The 21162-nt window shown below is 42.2% G+C and overlaps 1 protein-coding gene across 1 annotated transcript in view; it reads right to left on the bottom strand.

Moving 5' to 3' along the window:
• The window catches only part of PLXND1 (plexin D1), a 164203-nt gene that overhangs the window by 15992 nt on the left and 127049 nt on the right, over positions 1–21162 (bottom strand). The window contains exons 27-30 of the mRNA XM_063121424.1: positions 6921–7067; positions 4575–4731; positions 3248–3351; positions 2300–2363 (exon numbers count right to left, since the gene is read on the bottom strand). Of these exons, the coding sequence (XP_062977494.1) occupies positions 2300–2363; positions 3248–3351; positions 4575–4731; positions 6921–7067 (472 nt within the window). The remainder of the gene's footprint in view (positions 1–2299; positions 2364–3247; positions 3352–4574; positions 4732–6920; positions 7068–21162) is intronic.

Raw genomic sequence — 21162 nt, 5'->3', positions numbered from 1 at the left:
GTGGAGATTGACATCTGGTGTATCACAACAGAAAAGGCAGCCATTCAAGTACAAAGGTCAACAAACCGGCCTATTTAGCAACAGTGAAAAGGATGATCTCATAACATCCAGTCTGCTGACCAAAGCTATATTATATTTATGGATGGCTCCAGGCCTGGGCCCCACTTATAGCTGTGCCAAACTACTGCTTGCTGCTCTTTGGACACCCATTTTTTGTCTCAGATTGCTGGCTGCCATTCAGAGAATGTCATGCGCTGCACTGAACAGGGTGCTAAGTGTCTCTGCTCTGCCTTTCTGTCTCTTTGTCTAGCCATCAATCCTGCTCAGTTTTGTGGAGGATATTGAAGGCTTTTAGATGAATGGTAGGATTCAACAACATAAATTACTGTAGCTTAATCACTGTAACTGTCACAGAAATGTAAGTCTTGTTATGTCCAAGTCACAACGAATGTCATGATGGGCTGATTTCCTCCAAGCTATAGAAACTTCTCATAGCTTCCTGAGTGCTTTCACCTTGAGCAGACAGACAAAGAACATCTTCACAAACTAGGCTTAAATTGCCTTTGAGTTTCTCTTGTAGTATTTATATAAATGTTTAATCACTATTACTCCAGAAAAGAATGTGGCAGGGAGACATTTGTAATACAAATGAACCTTCTGGTCAATGTAAGATGTATATATGCATTACAATGCCAACTGAAGCAAGAACCACACATGTGAAAATGCCCACAGTGTGCTGTTTCTCTTAGTCACGAACGGGTTTATTGTGGCACAAGTGTTTGTAGGGAGGATTTGGTACTGACTAGAATCCAAAATGGATTCTGAAAAGGTCTGGAAGGTTTTGTGGACTTTCAGAAGAAAAAAATGGCCCCAGCAAACCTTTTGCAGGTGTGTGTGTGTGTGTATGTAGTCATATGGCTCCAGTTCCACCCATCTCTAGTACAGTAAACTCAATTTTCTCCTTCTTAGGGCCCAATTAGAAAAACTCACACCTTTCCACAATTCCCATCTCCCCAGAGAAAACACACTGAGATTTATTTATAGAAAAATTTCTATACCACCTTTTTTGCCTGAGGCGGTTTAGAAAGCAAAATACCACAAAAACAAATGAAATACTGCTTAACGTTATTAAAATGGTATTAAACCAAGAGCAGCAGAGTTAAAACCTTTGACAAATTAAAGCCCTTAAAAGCTAGGTAGAATAAAAATGTTTTTGCTACCTGCCTAAAAGTTGTCAGGGGTGGGGCTAGTCTAACCTCTCTTGGGAGGGCATTGCACATTTGGGGTGTGGCCACAGAAAAGGCCTTGTCCTATATTCCCTCCACACTGAACCTTTTTTTGATGGCGGAATAGGGCCTCAGAAGATGGCAGAAGGCAATCTTTCACATAGCCATTTGTGGCTTTATAGGTAAGTACCAGCACTCTGAATTGGGCCCTGAAACAAATTGGAAGCTAGTGCAATTGAAGTAAGACTGGTGGAATAAAGACTGAAAAATGTACACCAGAAAGTAACCTGTTGTTTACCGTATTTTGCATCAACTAAAGTTTTCAAACACTCTTCAAGGGCACACCCACATAGAGCATGTTGCAATAATCTAGTTGGGAGGCCTGAATTACGGTAGCTTCATCTGCCTTCTATAGGAAAAGCACAGATGGTGCACCAGCCGAAGCTGAGAAAAATATTCCTGGCTACAGCAGGCACCTGGGCCTCCTGTTGCACTCCCAAACTACAACCCTAATCCTTCAGAGGGAGTGCAACTCTGTCCAGAATTAGCTTATCAATTGACAACAGCACCCACTCTTCTTGTTGGCCCTCAGAATGCTTTGCTTGGGAAACCTCAGAACAAAAGCCTTAACATGCTTTCAAAAGATGGCAGCCATAGTTTGATAATAAATATAATATTATACTCAAGGGCCAAACTACATGTGATACTAGGCAGTGGTATCTCATAAACATGCAATTGCATGTCTCAGTCACAAGAAGCAGTGAACTAAAGCAAAAAGTTGGCATCAAGGGGAGCAGTTCTTAAGCTTTCTTTCTTATTACCAGCTTCTCGCTAAAAGCATCCTTCCAGAAGCTTTTTGCCCTGGGCTAAAGCAGCTCTATGGCTACAATTTGTACAAAAGCATAAAACAAAAACAACATTTGGCAAAAACTACACATGACTGAGAGCCACATGTAATTTCGTCTTTAAGTAATGATCAGAAGGATTTCATTTTGCAACTTCTGAGGGACCCCTTCCCCAAATAACAAATAAGCCCATAATCTAAGAATGGTGGTGAAAGAGTAACAATTTACCTCTACTTAAAGTGGTATCTTTCTTATCAGTTAAACTCATAGCTAGGGAGGCACCGTCTGGGATCTGTGTGAAGGGGATACAAAACAAATAAAGAGTCCGTTAGGAACAAGCAGCTTATTAAATTATATCATATTATAATGTTGTGCAAAGCATTAAACCAGAATGATAAAAAATGCATAGAATTTGCATGATGGATTCATGAATAGGGGATTTCAGAAATGTAATACTCTCTTTGCAGATCCATCCTACAAAATACACTTTTCTTTTCATTTCACAACATTTTGCATTTATATTCTTTGATGAGAATTATTCCAGAACACAGCTGTGGAACAACCATGGACCTACGCCTAATTCACATATATAGCGACCCATATGACTGGCTGGTCATAATGCAACCACTTGGGCCTAGCTCCATACAATATGTGTGAAGTCACTTGCCCAAGATTCAGCACCAAGTACTGCAAAAATAGTCCCGTGCCCAGTCTCATGACTATTTGCATGAAATTACTTTCTGGGCGTGAAATGACTTCGAATGCAGGCCTAAATTATCTGACTGCCACTTCAAATGAAATTATTTCCTCAAAGAAAGTGAAAATGGACCAAACCATGCTCCCATAAGAGACCAATGGAACTCTTGACATCACTGTGAACAAGAAAGAGGAACGGTATAATTTTAATTAGGATGGATGGCAGCCACTGGGAAAAAGAAGCTTTTTTCCCCAGCAATAACTTGTTTTGCATGAAGAGCGTTTAATTAGTCTCGATGTGTTGCAATATTAACGAGTTTCTCGCCAGGGCAGATGTCTGTTCCCCGGAAGGTCTCATGGAGTTATGGCAACCTTCCTGCTTGCTTCTGCTAATCCTGCTTAGAAAGCAAATCATAGTGCGTCCCCGAGGAAAGGCAGCCCCAAAGGAAGGGAAGTTCTTGGAGCATTCACACTTTTTACCTTATAATGTGCTAACGTGTTCAGTTTCTTCCTGCCATCTTCCATCACTGAAGTGTCATCAAGGTCCCGAAGGATGTAGCTGTCAGTGCTTGTGGCAAACCATTCTAAATAAAGAAAATGGAAACCCTGTCTGAACACAGCACGTGCTAAGAAGAGCGCAAATGGCTTCTCTTATTTTGATGCCACGTTTGACAAAAGGACACAGGTGTTTCAGTGTTAAGCTTTGCAGCTCTTAGGGGCACTCTTGTGTCATGAAACTCAAATACGGAGAACTCCAAGCACCCACTGTGGGAAATCTTTCAAGGTTAAAGCAAGTAGGTAAAAATGCAATCACTGCATTGCATTCTGATATTCTGCATCTCTTGTGCTGTGCAGCCTACACCAATTCTAGAACGTGTAAAGAAAAGAAAAAGCATGGATCTGATTTCCAATTATCTGGATCTTTTAAAAAAACCCAAAACCAAGACCAATTGCTTCTGCTTAACGAATAACTGAACACATGTATGTGGAAGTAAATTCAGTCTCTTTCAAATGTATATTCTGAACCACAGCTTGAGAAAGATAATGTAAGCTAAACTCTCTTTTTTATTATTATTCCATGCACATACTGCCTTCGGCTTGAATGCATCTATTCTGGTTTCAGCTAAGGTATTTCCTCCCCAATGGGGAATTCAAATTTCCTCATAATTGTATCTTATTTTTTGTGGGTCTCAGGAGGGAATGCTCCGAGATCCCCCTTGAGCCCCACCATATTCTCCACCCCTCTCCCAGCATTTATATTTGGAGGGGATGCTCCTTACTTCCCCCCAAACCTTCTTTGTAGTTTGGGGCCAGTTATTACCAACTGTCAATTTCCTCCTGGTTGCTATTCCACAGAATATGCCTTAGACCAGGCAAAAGCTTTTAGCTGCAGGTCATTGTGAGGTAAACATGGTGGCAACAGGGCAGCACATGATGCTGAGGGTATGCCTGGGACTCCAACTTGAACACCTCTCAATGATGGACACGTGGCGAGTGACTGGGTCCTTCAATCACTGGCGCTGTGTAAGTAATTTATTCTCACCACACTCCACCTATCCCCATGTCATTTTTAATTGAGGAACATGGTGGATTCCCTTTGGATGTGTTCTAGGCAAGTACTGGACTTGGGACTTTGGTCTAAGTGGCAAGTTATAATTCTGAATAAATAAATATACAACTTAATCCCAAGGAGATCAACAAGTGCAAAATACAGAGTGGAAGTGTTCCATGTTAGAACATTATGCATGAGCATTTATATCCTAAAAATAAGGCCTGGTATTCCTGAACAGAGAAAAAAATATTTTACCTAGATCAACATCTTCCACTCTTGGCCACTGGGAATATGGAATATTCTTGCAAAAGGCTTCAAGTATTTTCTCTTTAACTTGGCTAAGAGTGTCTGTATCCATGACCCGAACACTCAGGGAATCCATTCCACAGCCTTGGAATGACACATTAAGATTCTGTGGAGAAAGATGGTTGCATAGTATGTAGGTAATATGCACGAATTACAATAGCCTGTGAGCTATGAGCTTTCAAAAAATTCTTGGCAGACTACACACACTGTACTAAAAAAGAGATGAATTCTAAATTCAGTGAAAAGTGCTGATTTACAGCCCCATACATTGAAATTGACTATTTTATTCAAAGATAGCAATGTAAGCTCCCCATGAATTGTCCTATCTATGAACTTAATAATATAAACTTAAACAAAATATAGGAGCCATCTCAAGTAGGGAGTAGGAAAAACAACCACTGTCAATTCCTTCTACAAATACCTTTCATCACAGAAGGAAAAACTGAGATTTAGCACTAGTAAACGAACACACACACACGGCATGATGCATTGGTACCTGATGCACTTACCATGATGATGAATTGTACAAGAATCTAGACACCATAAAAGCATCAACAAGATATTCTCTGACCTTGTTTGTTCTCAAAACCTAAAAGTGTAATGTGAGTAACAACTTTTAAACAGGGAATCCTATGCTTTGGTCAGTGGGAGTGCTATGGATAGTATCTCTGGAGGGACCTGATTTACCATCACCTGGGAACTGTGCATTTACTTTTATTTCAGTTGCTTGTAAACAAAGTCAGTAGCACTTCCCCAGTTTTTATTATTATTATTATTATTATTTATTTATATAGCACCATCAATGTACATGGTGCTGTACAGAGTAAAACAGTAAATAGCAAGACCCTGCCGCATAGGCTTACATTCTAATAAAATCATAATAAAACAATAAGGAGGGGAAGAGAATGCATCAAACAGGCACAGGGTAGGGTAAACAGGCACTGGGTAGGGTAAAACTAACAGTATAAAGTCAGAACAAAATCAAGATTTAAAAGCTTTAGGAAAAAGAAAAGTTTTTAGCTGAGCTTTAAAAGCTGCGGTTGAACTTGTAGTTCTCAAATGTTCTGGAAGAGCATTCCAGGCATAAGGGGCAGCAGAAGAATAAGTTTGTCACATAAGTTTGTTCTTATGGAGCTATCTCTGCAAAGAGAAAGTCCATGTGGAGGGCCCTGCCACTACCCTCCTTCGCTCTGCATCATAAATGATAGATCAGTTAGTTATGGGAATCTGCAGCAAGGCAGCAAAGCATACAGTGCCAAAAACCTGCTCTCATTTACACCATCATTGCTCCTGAATGACTCCACTGATTTTGGAAGAGCTCTTCCAGATTTATACTATTGTAATCAAAAGCAGAGTTTGGTTTGGACTTTGCAAAGGTCTGTCGACTGCATTTACTGTCAGGCTGAAGTTAACATATCCCCCCAGACTCTACATTCTTAGTATGAGCTAGTCTCACAAGAGGCATTTTACAGCATTACTTTTCAGCATGATGCCTGTAACACCCTGTATAAAAGCCTTCACACCATGGACTCAACTTTATAACCAGCAACCTTTTCCCCTGGCAGTAAAGTCACTGTTTTGCCAGGAGCTGTAAAGACAAGACACTCCATTTCTTTTTTAGCCAGCTCATTGTTGCACAGCAAATGATACTGGCATATTTATTTTTGAAGCATATCTTGGACCTCATCCAACTGGACAGAATTTTCAATAGACTTGATATATGTGGTGCCTCGCAGATCTTAGTGCCCAGATGTTTTAAAGTTAGAGGTTTTAAAGTTAGAGGCATATCCATATGTACTTTTATCGCAAGTTAGATATATGCTAATACAATACCGCATTGGCACTACATTGAAAGACACTCCCCTCCTGCTTACTTATTCTGTCCCCTATACTCATGGCAGAGTGGAGACAAAGGGGTTCCGATTGTTAAGAAAGGAATGGCGTACCTTCTTAAAAACAAATCCACCTGAATTATCAGTGGAAAACCATTTCTTTGGAGAGCATGCTGACTAACCACAGTGATCCTTACTGACTGGATGGACACATGCGTTTTTCTTACCTCTGGTCATAGCTTCAGCCATTCTGCCTATCAAGGGAATAAGTAACCTCAATTGTGGTTGCTCAGCAACCAGAAGCATTCCCCAACCACCCCCAGAACTGAGAGGTTTCTGACACAGTCCCGGAAAGAGGGCACAGCGTCTTAAAAGTGCTTCAATTCCTAAAGCTGGTACTGCTTACTTAAGCCTCAAATATAGCCAGTGAATCCTTTTTTACGGTAGAGTAGGAATCTCTTACCCTTGGCTTTGCTTCAATGTTCTCCCGCAATAGCCATTCTTCATTGAGAGTATATCTTGCTTTTCCAGTGATGGCATCTATAGATCCTTTATTGATCTGTTGCTTGATGGCACACAACAGCAAGAAGAAGGGTTCCCCAACTGTTTCCTGGTAGGTGAAATAACAGGATATGATTTTCTGATCAGATACCAATGAGGACAATTTCTCACAACACTGCCCAAGCATTTACAGTGGCGATGGGGAAACGTTATGGTTCGAGGACCACCCTGGCTCCATGGAAGGACCTTGGGTGCCATAGCCAGCAGTGGGTGGGGCCACATTCCAAAGTAGGAGGAGGCCCCATTGCTGGCATGTGGCCCTGACACACACACGCAGACACACACTGACTCCTCATTCACACAAACTCACTTCCCATTCATACAGACACTTAAATCACTCACTCCACATTCACACACACACACACACAAGGCCAGAGCATCATGTCCCTCTTACCCAGTGCTGTAGCAGTCAAGCAGGAGCTGCTTTTTCAAGAACCAACCCTTGAAGGTGCTACGAGCATGCTCCAAAGAAGCCAGGTCTACATGGCCCTCAACTTCCCTGATGGGAAACGCAAGATGTGCACTGGCTTCACCCACAGTCGACTTTCTAGACCAGGAAAGATAACAGTGGGGGAAGGAAACAGACGGATCCAGCAGCTTAAAGAGTGCTCAAGTTGATGGCTCAGTTGGGAGCCACCTTCACTCTTCTCTCGCCTTTCCTGACTGGGTGTCAGATCTCCTGGCCTACACATGTTCTGGCAAACTGACACAGGACACACAAATCAGTGAGACCTCTTTATTGCAGGAAATTCCATGGTAAAATCTTAATGGTTACACACTTCAGAAATCATATAGCAAGCTGATGGTCAGAGCTATAGGCTCCAAGAATTTCCAAAACAGTCAAAAGCTAATCACTACAGTAGCAATGTGGTTTCCCTGTTGCCATCTCCACAGTTCTATAAATGGGTTCCAAACCTGAACAAGGGAGGGGAAAGATTCCTGATATGATCACTCAGGCAATCACAGGGGGAAATTCTTGAAAGATTTAACAACCCAACCCAAGGGAGCTAGTACAACCATGGATCATTTGTTGGCAACTCGAAGGAATATGGTCAAGGCCTAAACAAGATCACTGGGAAGGTAAAACCTCAAACACAAGGAGGTTTGCTTCTGCAAACAAAAAACACACAATCCACAGCAAACGTGAGTTCAAGTCTATGAAAAGCCTCACAGTACTTCTCATAGCCAGTGCTTAGTAATCCAAAGTCCAAATTGATGTGCAGAGTGCTTTCAAACTCCCAGACAGTGATGGACCCAAACAGAGAAGGTTTCCTGGGAAATGCAGTGCAAATGTTCCTAGCAAAGGCTCCCTGCCTTTGCTCCAGCTTAAAAAGGGAGGTGTGGGCCCCTTCCAGACCACTTGACAGACAGGGGCTTTGACCTTTCAGCAGTGCCCATGTCCAAACAGGGCGGCACTGCTCAGCTCACCAAGATGACGCTTCAATCTGAGTGACTCCTTCTGCAAAGCCCCCACCTCCTCTTCCAAAACTCTGTCAGGTTCTCACAGACAGCTTCCCAGCCTCTCAAGGTCGCGCTGAGTTGGGAGAAGCGACTCTCATGTGCTCTTCTCTGAGAACACTGGCAGAGATACGCTTGCACAGATTCTGACATTCCAAACCAGTTCTAATTAAATCCCAGGCCTCATGGGATTTATGAAACCTACTCCTGACACTGGGAAAGGCAAGGGTTGGGGGAGAATCAGAGAAGACCGAGTCAGAGGCTCAAGGAGTTGGGCTGGTGGCTCAGTTGGGAGCTGTTTTCCTGCCCCCTCTCCCTTCTCTGAGTGGGGGAAGGCCTTCAGGAGAAGGGTCCTCTCTGGACGCTTTGGCAGGTAGGCCAAATTACAGAATCATTTTAATCTCGAGTTATAAATGCTGCCTTACTTGAAGACGTGAATGTTACAAACAAAGTCCACTTAAAATCCTGGGGAACCAAGATCGCTTTCAAATAACAAAAAAGAGGCGCTTACCATCCTATTCAATCAAGCAATATTATCACAGAAACTGCAAGCATCCACTCAGGACAGGAAGCAGAAATAGTAGAAATAATGCAATGAATGGACTGTGGGAATGTTTAAAGAGCCAAAATGAAATTATCCAGGCCAAAAACTGTAGCACAACAGAAACTGAGGTTGTATTATCACACAAATAAATTTCCTACATATAGTTGTGATCCTTGCTCAATATCTTGTGAATTTACAACTTGTATATATCACTATATTGGGAAGACAGGTAATATTATTGATGTTACAACCTAGAACCTGTCAAGGCTTTAATTCCATACTTATTTTGTGTCAATACTTCAGTACTGATGCCACTCAAATTGGATGACAATAACTTTATTCTCACTCTCAATATGGTTTTTCAAAGATTTTAAAGGCAATTTTCCAGATTAAAATCACTGAGTTTCACTTTCAAATATCTGCAAGCTAACCCAATGTATTTTATTAATTTAGAAAGTTCAGAAACCCTTTATAAACCAGCCTTCTTAATATTCATTAATATTTTTCAACTAAAACCACGTTTATATTAATTTACCATTTTTATAATTCAATTTTTCTCTCCCCCTCATGCATGCATGCGCACGTGCACACACACACACACACACACTTCAGAATCTCTAATTGCTCAAGGCAAGAGAAGTACAATTATTGTAAAAAAAAATGTTTTAGATATCCAAGTGGCCAGCATCTGTTCATTTGGATTCCTCTGCTTGATTAATGCTAACATTATTAATGCTTTCTCATCACTACAGCACTTTAATGCCGCACTTGGGATGCTACTATATGGCTGTAGATGGGTATATGCCATCTGTTTCATAGTGCCAAGAATTAATTTGTCATAAGCAGCATTTCTTATGATAAAAAGAATAATCCTAGCTTCCTTCTTTGAAGGTTTTGTCAACACCTCTGTTGTGGTCACCAGTTTACAATGTTTAAATTATATTTCTGTGATTTTTCTGCATGAATCATAGAACGTTTCCATGAATATCAGAACTAACACCGCATGGGAAGTAGGGATACTTAAAAGGGAGCAGAAACATATCAATGATCCTGAACCCTAGAAGTGATGAAGACTATTGTACATCAGGTTATAGTTTTAATTCAGGATGCATTGTTCTGGCTACTCACATGTAAATGGAAAAAAGAGGTATAATAGGAGTTTTATCGCAACCAAAATTTAATGAAAGGAGAGGACAAAACTGAAAAGTTGTATGGATTACTTCTGATTTTTAAAGTGCAATCCTGTGCATGTTTAATAGGATTTAAGTCCAATTGTATTCAATGGTGCTTACTCCTTAGTAAGAGTGTTTAAGGCAGCATCCTTACAGAATGTTGCTGTGCAGGAGTTTGCTGAGAAGACTGACCTTACTATGAAATGCTAGTGGCACATAGAGAATGGTTTGTTTGTTTATTCTTTATTAGCATGTATATAGCACTTTATTTGCTAAAAAGCCATCAAGGCAGAGTACAATTTAAACAATAAAACGTTAAAATAATAAAGAAACCCAAGAATATTAAGAAAGTAAAGCATTAAAGCGTTAAAAACAACTGCATAATTTAAAAGGCTAAATTAAAAACATTTCCACACCCTTTCTAAAAGCCAAGACAGTAGGCGGCAGCCACGTGTCGTTCTTGAGAGAGTGTATTCCACAATTTGGGAGCAATACAGGAGAAAGCTCTTTCAGATGTGCCCAACAAATGGGCCTCTGTAGGTAATGGTGCCCTTAAGATGGCCTCTCCTGCATGTCCTGTGCAATATTTAATTCAGATGGGGTGACCATTAGGGCTGTGCACAGACCCCCCGATCCACAACTTTCGGATCGGGTCCACTCCGCTTTGAGATGATACGCCTCCGCTCCGCTCCATGGCGGATCTAGAGATCCGCGTTTCCCCCCCATAGACTTGCATTGAAAACGTCAAACGCCTATACCTTTTTTAGTGTTCAATTTAGAAACATGAAAATGGGCACCAGGAGAGTTTCTAAATAGATCCTTAGGCATGGCCACTTTGAAGGAAATCGGATCATGTCCTGATTTTTGGTGAATTTTTAAAAGATTCCCCCCCCCATTTACAGAAATGCATGTATCTCCGTCATTTTTCCAGATACATAAATGCAACTGCCCACCAAGATAGCTTATAAATACATCATTATTCATGCCAATTTTGAAGGAAATCAGATCATGCCCTGATTTTTGGTGAATTTTTAAAAGATTTTCCCCCATTTACAGAAATGCATGTATTTTGGCTTTATTTCTGTTAAATAAATCATGACACGGTGTAATATGTCATGTGTTGTTGTTCATCTGAGGTTGTATTTTCCTAATTTTTAGACCTGCTAAGGAACAGATGATTGTTATTATGTCCTGATATGTAAAATCATACAATTCCAAGAGGGTGTACGTTCTTTTTTCACACGATTGTAGCTTTAAAAACAAAGAAGTTATAGGCGTATTTTTGCCCAATGGAATCCTATGGGGAAAAAAGTCCAAAATGGCAGGCGGAGCCTTGAAAACACATGGAGCGCTCCGTAAATGAAAGAACTGCTCCGTGTTGCTACGCTTCCGCTTCTACGACCCGAAACAGAGCAGAGCACAACCCTAGTGAACATATGAAAAGGAGGACCGGGCTCCTGTATCTTTAAAGGTTGTATTTATGCATGCAGCACTTGGTGAAATACCCTCTTCATCACAACAGTTAAATCTGCAGGAGCCCTGCCCTCTTGACCAGATACCAAAGAGGGCAGGGCTCCTGCAAATTTAACTGTTGTGATGAAGAGGGAATTTCACCAGGTGCTGCATGCATTCAAATGGCGCCTGCTGAAATTCACGTTTCTATCCAACTGTTAAAGGTACAGGACCCCATTTCATATGGTCCTCCGTTTCTTATGGTCACCCTAATTCAGATTCAGACTTTTGCAAAAATGAAGGCCATTTGAATCTGGATCTAGATTCAAATTTGGATCCATTTCCCAATATATGCGGTGCCAACTCGGCGCTGTGAAGATACCCCCAAAGTCTCAGCCAGAGTCAAATTGCACCTGAATCATAAAGCTCCTTCCAAAGTCAGTGAACGTCTTGTGTGAGAAGGCCACACTGATAGATCTGGCATTTATCGCCTTGGCATAACATATATTGCATCTGATTTGAGCAGAACATGTGGCCGATTTTTTCTCTCTGTCCAAGCATGCCACAACAAGTAGCAGCTAAGCAGCCATTTTGCGCTGCTGCTGCTGCTGCAGTTCTAATGCTGTTGACTTTCTTACACTAAAAATATACTTTAAAAAAAACCCCAGCCTCTGACATGCTATTTCTTTGCATATTTGCTCTGGATTCCAGAAGCCATGGGTTGTTGCGAAAATCTGCAGAAACACAAAGACAATATATCTAAAAGATGGGAAAGGAAGTGGACAGTCAGGGTCTGAATATGAAATGGCTAACTTGGAATTTATTTCAAAATTGTTGTGGGGAAACTGGTTTGGAAACAAGTCAAAACCATCCTTGGACCAGGCTTTTTGTTGCGGAGGAGGGAGGTTAATGTGCTTATTCAGGGAAAAAACATTTTTTTGAATACATTAACAGAGCACATTTTCTTCTCTATTGTATTTCTTCTTTTTTTTGTTTAATGAGATGCTTTGTGATTTATGATTGCAGTGTTATAGGTTCATAAAAGTAACCCTGGGCACCAAAATAGCTTTGTATTAATGAAAACCAAAGTTAAGGTTGGCATCCTTTGAAATGTTCCATGTACGATATGTGATGCTGTGTTTCTATACAGCTGGATCAAAAAAGCAACTTGGGGGGGGGGGGTGGGAAATTGAATGCTCAGGGTGAATTTATATGCTACTCTTGGAATAAGACTGATATGTTAGAGATATCCTCTGGGGAACATCAGATAGGCAGTTCCGAAATGCCTGGGGGAACATGTGAAACTATTCCAAATGCCCCCATTCAAAGTCATTTCCTACAAAATATTAATTGTTTTGCTGTATTGAGGCCAGCAATGGACACATGCGCTAAAATCAAGTGACTCAAGAGGAGACTTATACCTAAATCCCTGCCCCTTGCCTGTTTTTTGTTGAAATTTGCACAAGGAGCTCTATTTTAATATAATATTCAAGGTCTGATGCTACACATATAAGATTGTGCTTTTGTACAAGGTGTTAATTTATCTTGCAGTACTCTGGATAATGGCTTCTTAGGGTAGCATCCTATAGAGGCTGATTCCATAACCTGCGCCTTCTGGAAATGCACATTTTTGTGCATGCCAGGGCTTGCCCCCAGAACTGTGATACTGCAGCCGTGCGCAGACCAGGGCAGGTTCACACGACACGACAACCCACCATAGGTGATCACCCATGGTGGGTTGCTGTGATGTCCAAACCCTGCGCTTTTTCTGCAGGTGGCTTATTTTTTCATGAACAAGCCACCCTGAGAACCCATGGCTTGTTGTTAGGGTGTTCAATGTGGCTTATCTGAACTCGGCACAGTGTGGCTTGTTGGAAAGGGCTACTGAAGCGTTTGGAAAGAGTGGTGAAAAACCCTCCGCTCCTCGCAATATTGCTAGTGCCACTGCCATCCTCCCTCATCCCTTGACAAGGGGCCTCCACCTTGTGCTTTTATACATCAAGAAGAAGTTACACTAGAGAGTGTTCCAAATGCATTTACAACCTTAAAAAAAAAAGGTCTTGTGCAAGTGAGCAGATGCGGAAGTCCGCAGCTATGAAATTTGTGTCATTTCCCCCTCAGCTTTACTGCTCTGCCAGGAAACTTGTGTATTTTTAGCAATCTGTCTCACTATTCTGCCATGGAATTCGCATAATTTCCTTCTCAGCTTTATTGCTCTGCCATGAAATTTGCAGATTTTTAATGATCTGCCTCGCTACTCATGTATTTCTTACAGTTAACAACAGAGAGCAGTGGAGGGAAGTGACAAGCATGAAGGATGGGGGGACGACGACGACACAAAAATAGTTGGTGGAGGCCCAAGGCAGACTTTTTGGGGTAGGTGTAATTACTATGTGAAGCAGCAAGGAGAGCACAGAGTGGAGAATGAAATTGACAAGGACACTAACAGAAGAAAATGAAATTAAAATGATTTTTTTTTTAAAAAAAAAAGGTTTGTGAACACATAATCATGTTTATAGGTACCCATAAATTGTATTCCATTTGGCGATCTGATGAGGAGTGGACCAATTGCAGAAAGGATGCTGACATTGGAACAGAGGTGATGAAAGATTCTGCCACGAAGGTGCCTGGGATACATACTAGAATGTTTTTAGGATGTTTTAATCATGTATACTATATTTTAAATCAGTTTTTGTGTTTTATATTCACTGTTGTTCCCCGCTTCGATCCAAGTGGAGGTGGGTAAGGTGGCTTATTCTCAGGGTGGCTTAGAGTGATGTGTGAACTTGCCGAATGTATGACTAAGGCAATAGTTTTCTTGGATTTCTCCATTAAAAGTTAATGTAACCTTGCATTTGTTAAAGCAGCTCTAGGTTTCTGTTGAAACAATTATTTCAACTCTCCCCTCTAAAATATGCAGTAAGTATATTAAACCATTTTTTACGGATTTAGCTCAGACATCACATCAAGTCATAGCTTAAAACCTAAACCATGCTTTCAACTTCTAAAGTACTGGCCAACCATAATTTAGAGATGCTTGCTTGCTTCTATTTTCCATTTGTGCTTTTTGTGTTTCCCCTTTTGTATAGTGCAGCAGTTTCTGGATACGATATAGCTATGGTTAGAGATGAATTCACTTTACACCAAACCATTATTAGGACAAACCATGGTTTGCAAACATACTTCAAACCATTGGGTAAGATCCAACGGAGCCCTATGATAGCAGTGAGCACTGCTCGTCTCCTTGTCCACATGACCGGCATTGGCAGTGGCGCACACACAGCTTCTACCACCAGAAGCGGCAATATAGTGCTTCTGGGGCCAAGCCCTCAAAAGAAACAGAAATGCAAGTTTCTTGAATGGGCAGCTCACACCTTCCAGAAATGTCTTTTTCGGGTAGTTTGGGGGCTTGCCCCCAGAAATGGTAGTGCTCACCACTAGCAATAGGGCACGGTTGGATCCTACCCACTGTTTTCAATTCAGGTTTGCTAGCTGATTGCAAACCATAGTTTGTCAAGTCAGACATCATACCAAACCGTAAATTTCCTTAATCATGGTTTGGTGTTGCAATTGAGGCAGGTTTTGTTGTTGTTGTTCTTTGGGATGCTTTCCAAAGAACAACAAAGGGTCTTTGTTGAGATTTTAAAGGGTCTTTATTTTTCTGAGTTTTCCCATATTCATATACTGATTCATCAGCCCATGGCCACAGTCTGAATGCATTCACAAGAATGGGATGCATGCAGATTGGCTAAGAAAACACACACACACACACACACACACAGAGAGAGAGAGAGAGAGAGAGAGAGAGATGGAAAAATTGCTGTGAATTTGACCTCTAAGGGCCAAACTAGACAAGATGCCATTTGCACAATAAGCAATTGTGTGAATGGCTTTCAGAAAGAAAATGGTAGGTGAGAGGTCCCCTAGTCCAGATTGAAAGCACTCAAAATTTTACCCCACCACTTTTTAGAATGGTACTATATTTATAAACTGGACCAACTAGAAAGGCTCACCACTGGAGATGTCCTTTGTTTAGGCCATGGATGACTACAGTTGACTATTTTGAATCTTTCCATTTTTAGATGGCTTGCTCTTCAACCTTCCATTTCTGCAGCACAAATGGATGGATTGTTTGGCACACCATTAATATAAAACAAATGTTTAAATCATGTAATACTAACTTACGAGGAAAAATACAAGCAGCTGGAATTTTTCCACTGCACAATTGTTAAGGACCTTTCGCAGCAGCTGTTTTAAATAGATGTTGTGATTAATGGGGATAATTCAAGAACTAAAAACAGACCCATCGTCACATATGTCTCACGGCCCAATGCTACAGGAGGGCTAGTAAATTTCTTTACTGAAATTTGCCTGGATGAGAGGGTTTGTTTCACAGAAATGAGGTGCATAATGGAGATGCTTGACTGTCATGCGTAATTTAAATTACAGGCTGTGGGACAAATTTCCTGTTGGTGAATCTGGGTGTAATGTCCCTGACTTCAATAGACTAGCTTCACTTTTTCAAAGCTTTGCAGTTAAGTATCAACTCTGTCCTCCATTTTCTTCTTGTTGACCTGACCTGGCTGCATATTTCCTTATCCCCACATGTCTTTAGGAGGAAAACATGTCCTAGGCTTTTGATGAAAAGTTCTATCCTATCTGGGACAAGGAGGACCCTTGGTCTGATCCAGCATGACTTTTCTTATGTTCTTACTCTATTGTGATGGCAATCACAAAAATGAGATATTGGTACAGCATAATTATTTTGAAAATGCGTAGTGCACCTGTGTTCTTTGCTACATTTACTTCTACCTTGAAAGCACATATTTCTGAAAAAACCAAACAATAACGTATACTTCAAAATTGTGCATGGAGAAATTGACAAGCTTTTTCAAATGTGCAGCCAATTATGGCCTCCTCTTTTCTGTAATCCTTGGAAACTGTTGTATGCATTCTGGGATATCATCAGGAAATTCGTGTGTGGGCAGAAATGTTCTCAGTAGTAATTATCACCAGATTTAACAAAAACATCTGAACAGTTACCACAAATAAATGGATCACTGAACACTACAATGAGAATATTGTGTAGCCACAATGACACAAGATAAAGATGATTTCTGAGATTATACTTTGCCTTTTCCTTAACATTGTCCTCTTCTTCTTTTGGGAAGAGCTGCTGTAAACTGAATGACCAAGCCATCAGTCAAGCTTAGTGAGCTCAGCAAAAGAATCATTCTATCATGTTGTATCATCCATCATGGAATCTGGGCTTGAAGTGGGAACTCATGGTCTGAGGCTGAGAACTAGCCAGGTCCCAAAATCCTCTTCTGGCACAGAAAGTGATAGGAGTGTGCAACATCACTCTTTGTGATTGGCAAGCAATAGAAGACCTCTGATTGGTGATAACAGACGGAGCCTGACCATCTTCCCTTGCCTGATCAACAGAGATGCACTCAATTTCTGGCTCCAGCTCCAGAAGGTCCTCATAGCTAAGACATCATTCACACAAACAGGGTAAGGGTCTTTTTTTTAGGGGCATGATAAGGTGCATTGCTAAAAAGCAGGGTTCTATTTTCAAGACTTTAGACCGGGTGGGTTGGGTTAGGCACATGAGCAGCATAGGGCCTCAGAAAGGCACCATAGCTGCCCTTCCTTGCCAATTCTGCCCCCTCCTGCTTCTGCTGCCACTTCATCCACCACATAGGGCACATGAGGACAGTCATCCTCATGTGCCCCCTGCTTCCTAGCAGAACTGTGAGGGTGAGAAACGGAAAGTCATTCCAGCACGCCTTCCCCTCCTCCCACCAGTCCGGATCAAAGGGTGGGATGGGAGGGGGGAAGTGTGTATGTGTGTGTGAGAGAAAGTGTGTGGATGAGTGCAGATGTGCAGCCCCTGATGACCCATCCAACATCACATGCAGCCCTCATGGTCATATACAGTAAGGCCGTGTCTACACCAGCCCGAAAGTCCAGGCTGGTCATGGTTGAGTCCCTGTGTGTCCAAAGCAGGGGGATGACGACGACGGGCACTGGTTTTCCTGGGGATAAAGAAACCCTGGGAAAACCCAATTCTTACTGTGGTCTCGGGACTGCGGGAGATGTGGGCGCCCATCCTGCCGGGTGCCGTGCTTACTCGTGAGTAAGCGCAGCACCAGAAATGGGATGGAGTTGCACGGTGCAGCTCTGTGCCCATCAGGGGAGCCCCCCCCACAGCAATTTTGCCACCCCTGGGATGGCAGGGAGGGGGTTGGGAGGACAGTTTCAGGTTGGCTTGTTTTTTAAAAACTACTTACATTTTCGATGGAGCGGGGCCTCGCTCTTGTGCGACTGGCCCCACTGCTTTTAAAAGGAAAGTGAAAAAGGTGCCTGTGTTATCTCTGGACGTGGCGTGGGCATGTGGATCCAGGGGGAGGATCTCAGAACCAGGAAATCCTGAGATCCTCCTCCCTCCCTTCCAGAAGGCTGGAAGGTGTAGAAAGGGCCTAAGTTGCCCAATCCAATAGATAGGGAAAGAAGCTGAAGCTAGTGCAGAACACAGCAGCTCTGCTGTTTTCAGGAGTAGCCCCTTTTCAGGATGCAACACCTTTGCTGAGGGAACTGCACTGGCTGCCTATTTGCTATTGGGCTAGGTTTAAGGTTTTGGTACTAGTGTATAAAGCCCTAAACAGCTAGGCGCCAGAATACCTGAGAGAAGGCCTTCTCCCCTATCAACCTGATTGGTCACTGAGGTCATCAGAGGGCATGCTCCTGGTGGTTCCACATGGACCTATGGCCTGATTAGAATACACCTGGGGAAGAGCCTTCAGTGTGGTGGCCCCATATCTATAGAAATCCCTGCCTCTGGAGGTCAGGCAGGTGCCAACACTGTATTGTTTCCAGCACCTCTTAAAAACACCTTTATTCCAGGAAGCCTTCCTAGGTTGACCAGCCACAGCTTTTATAGGTACTCTTGTTTTTAAATAAAACAATTCTTAATGTAGACTTTTCTTTGTTTTAGCTTTTTATCATTTTGTCTTTTATTGTTCACCATTCTGGAATCTGTTCAGATGTGGAGCAGTATTTAAATGTTGTAAGTCAGTAAGTAAATAAATAAATGCACAACCTTTTTGGCCCTGAAGCCTGTACGTGTGCATGCACGCTCAAGCGTGCACTCTCTCACACACACAAGCCTGGTAGATAAGGAAGGGGTTAACTTGCTAGCAAGAGAAACCCTTCCTTTTCCTCCAATCTCTGCTGAAGAAGAAGGGAGGCTCTCTCTTGCTACCACTAGCAAGTTAACCCTTTCCTTATCTCCGAACCATGCTGAGAGACTGGAGGTATAAGGGAAGGGATTCCAATGCTAACACTACCATAGGAAGTCCAACGCAGTGCTGCTGTGTTTTTGTGGCAGCGCAAATGTGGGGAGTCTGGTGGGTCACCTGAGAAATGGCTTGCTGGGCCACATGCAGCCTGTAAGCTGCACTTTTTACACCCCAGCCAGTGTGGTGTAGTGGCTAAAGTGTCAGACTGGGAGTTGGGAGATCCAGGTTCTAGTGGCCACTCAGCCATGGAAACCCACTGGGTAACTTTGGGCCAGTCACAGACTCTCAGCCCAACCTACCTCACAGGGTTATTGTTGTGAGGATAAAATGCAGACGAGGAGGATTATGTACGCAGCCTTGGGTTCCTTGGAGGAAAAAGGTGGGATATAAATGTAATAAATAAATAAATAAATAAAATCTAGAAATGGAAAGCGTTTGTACAGTAGGAGTGCACTTCCTGAGTCACATTCAGGTGGCAGCATATGGTGAAGTTTTAATCAGGCCTTGGATTTTTCTTATTATTTATTATTTAAAATTATTTTAGATAGATGTGTGTCTCTGGGGCGGTCTTCATAGGGCTGAGTTGGTGCCACTCCGCCACCAAGCCCCACGGTACTGCTGGCGTGGGGTGGCAGCAAGTTATGTACACGGAGGCAGGCGACACGACGAGAAGTTACCTTCCGCCCAGGAACACCCCGCAGCGCAGTGTCCCGGGATCGCAGGTAAAATCAGGATAACCGAGGTCTCGCTTATCCCGGGAAAATGGAGGGATCGTCCTTGCCTGCTCCCGGCATCCCATGTGCATCATTTGGACGCACAGGGACGATCCCGGGGGGAAAAGGCAGGTGTAGAAAGGGCCTCAGTAATCCTTCGTGAGAGTTTTGCTTAGGTTTTTGTTTGTGCTGGACATCAGAAGTGCTCCAAAGCCAGAAGAAAATTCTCTGCTTCCAAGTGTCTCTGAAGCCCAGCATGAGGTCGGATGAGTCCCCCTCTTGCTTTGCTTTTTGTGTCATCCTCCACTAGTGAATGCATTTATAAACCTCTGATGGCGTGAAAACTAAATACTCTTGATAGTTTGGAAGGGGCTACCTAGCTTGCAATTACATCCCCTTCCACGACTCAAACTGCATCAGAGGCTTAAAGAGGCTGTTAGAAAGCATGGGCTCTTCTCCAACTAACTATGTATGAGATAATCGCTGGTATCCCAGCTTAAAAGAACTTCTACTTGAGACCTCACACAGATGGGTTTAAGCTCTATTGATTGTACTCAATTAGGTCACCAATAAACCTCAGTATATGATTGTTCTGTAGATCATTATTCACAGCAGCAAGTCAAGGGTAGCTCTGCTGCTTTGTTTTCAATCAGGCGTGTTCTCACCGTTAAGGCTAACGTAGAACATCCAATATGTTGTGATCTCCTTCTTTTGTGTCTTAACTAAATGAAAACTGCTATGTAATTTTACATGTATATAAACAAAATATAAGATAATATTGGAGAGAGATTGGATACTGGCACGCTGTCTTTTCATTGTCCTCTTATTTATTTTATTTATTTATTTATTACATTTTTATACCGCCCAATAGCCGAAGCTCTATAGCAATGTAGATGAGAGCTGATTTTCAGCAGAACAAACAACAGACGGAGAGGTGGCACTATCTCACCCTTGTCAAAAACAACCTCCTTCCAAGTTGTCTAGTTTACTGGCACGCTTTCCACAGATTCAGCCAGTCATTGGCTGCTCCACAAAATACCACAGAATTAAAGCATTATCACAGCCCACATGGAGAATCAATTTATGTTTATAACATCTGTCTTTTATCTTTCTCTTTGCTGGGGCTATGCCAGGTTTAAAAGATGGGGGCAGGGTGAACAAATTATTTACAAGCTAGCATCATGTTTTAGATTAACGTTTCAAGAATTTCAATCTGTGCTTCACTCTCCTGTTACAAAACCTGCATCTTTCACCCTGGTTGTATGTGTGGACCAAACTCTTCCTTCGAGACAACTCTCCTGCCCTCTGATAGACACAAGGTGGAATCTGTGACCTTAGGAGTGCTAAGACACACACACACACACACACACACACACACACACACAGGTCTTTTCTTCACTTGTATGGGAGTTAAGGAGTCACAAGGAAAGGAGAGGTCATGCAAACCACATGAGAGCTCCAGACATTGTTAATTCCTTTTGTAAACCATCCCACTCAGAAATCC

This window comes from Elgaria multicarinata, chromosome 3 (assembly GCF_023053635.1).
Source record: "Elgaria multicarinata webbii isolate HBS135686 ecotype San Diego chromosome 3, rElgMul1.1.pri, whole genome shotgun sequence".
Taxonomy (NCBI): Eukaryota; Metazoa; Chordata; class Lepidosauria; order Squamata; family Anguidae; genus Elgaria; species Elgaria multicarinata.
Note: the sequence above shows the minus strand (reverse complement) of the source record. Positions and strands in the feature narration are given on the sequence as shown.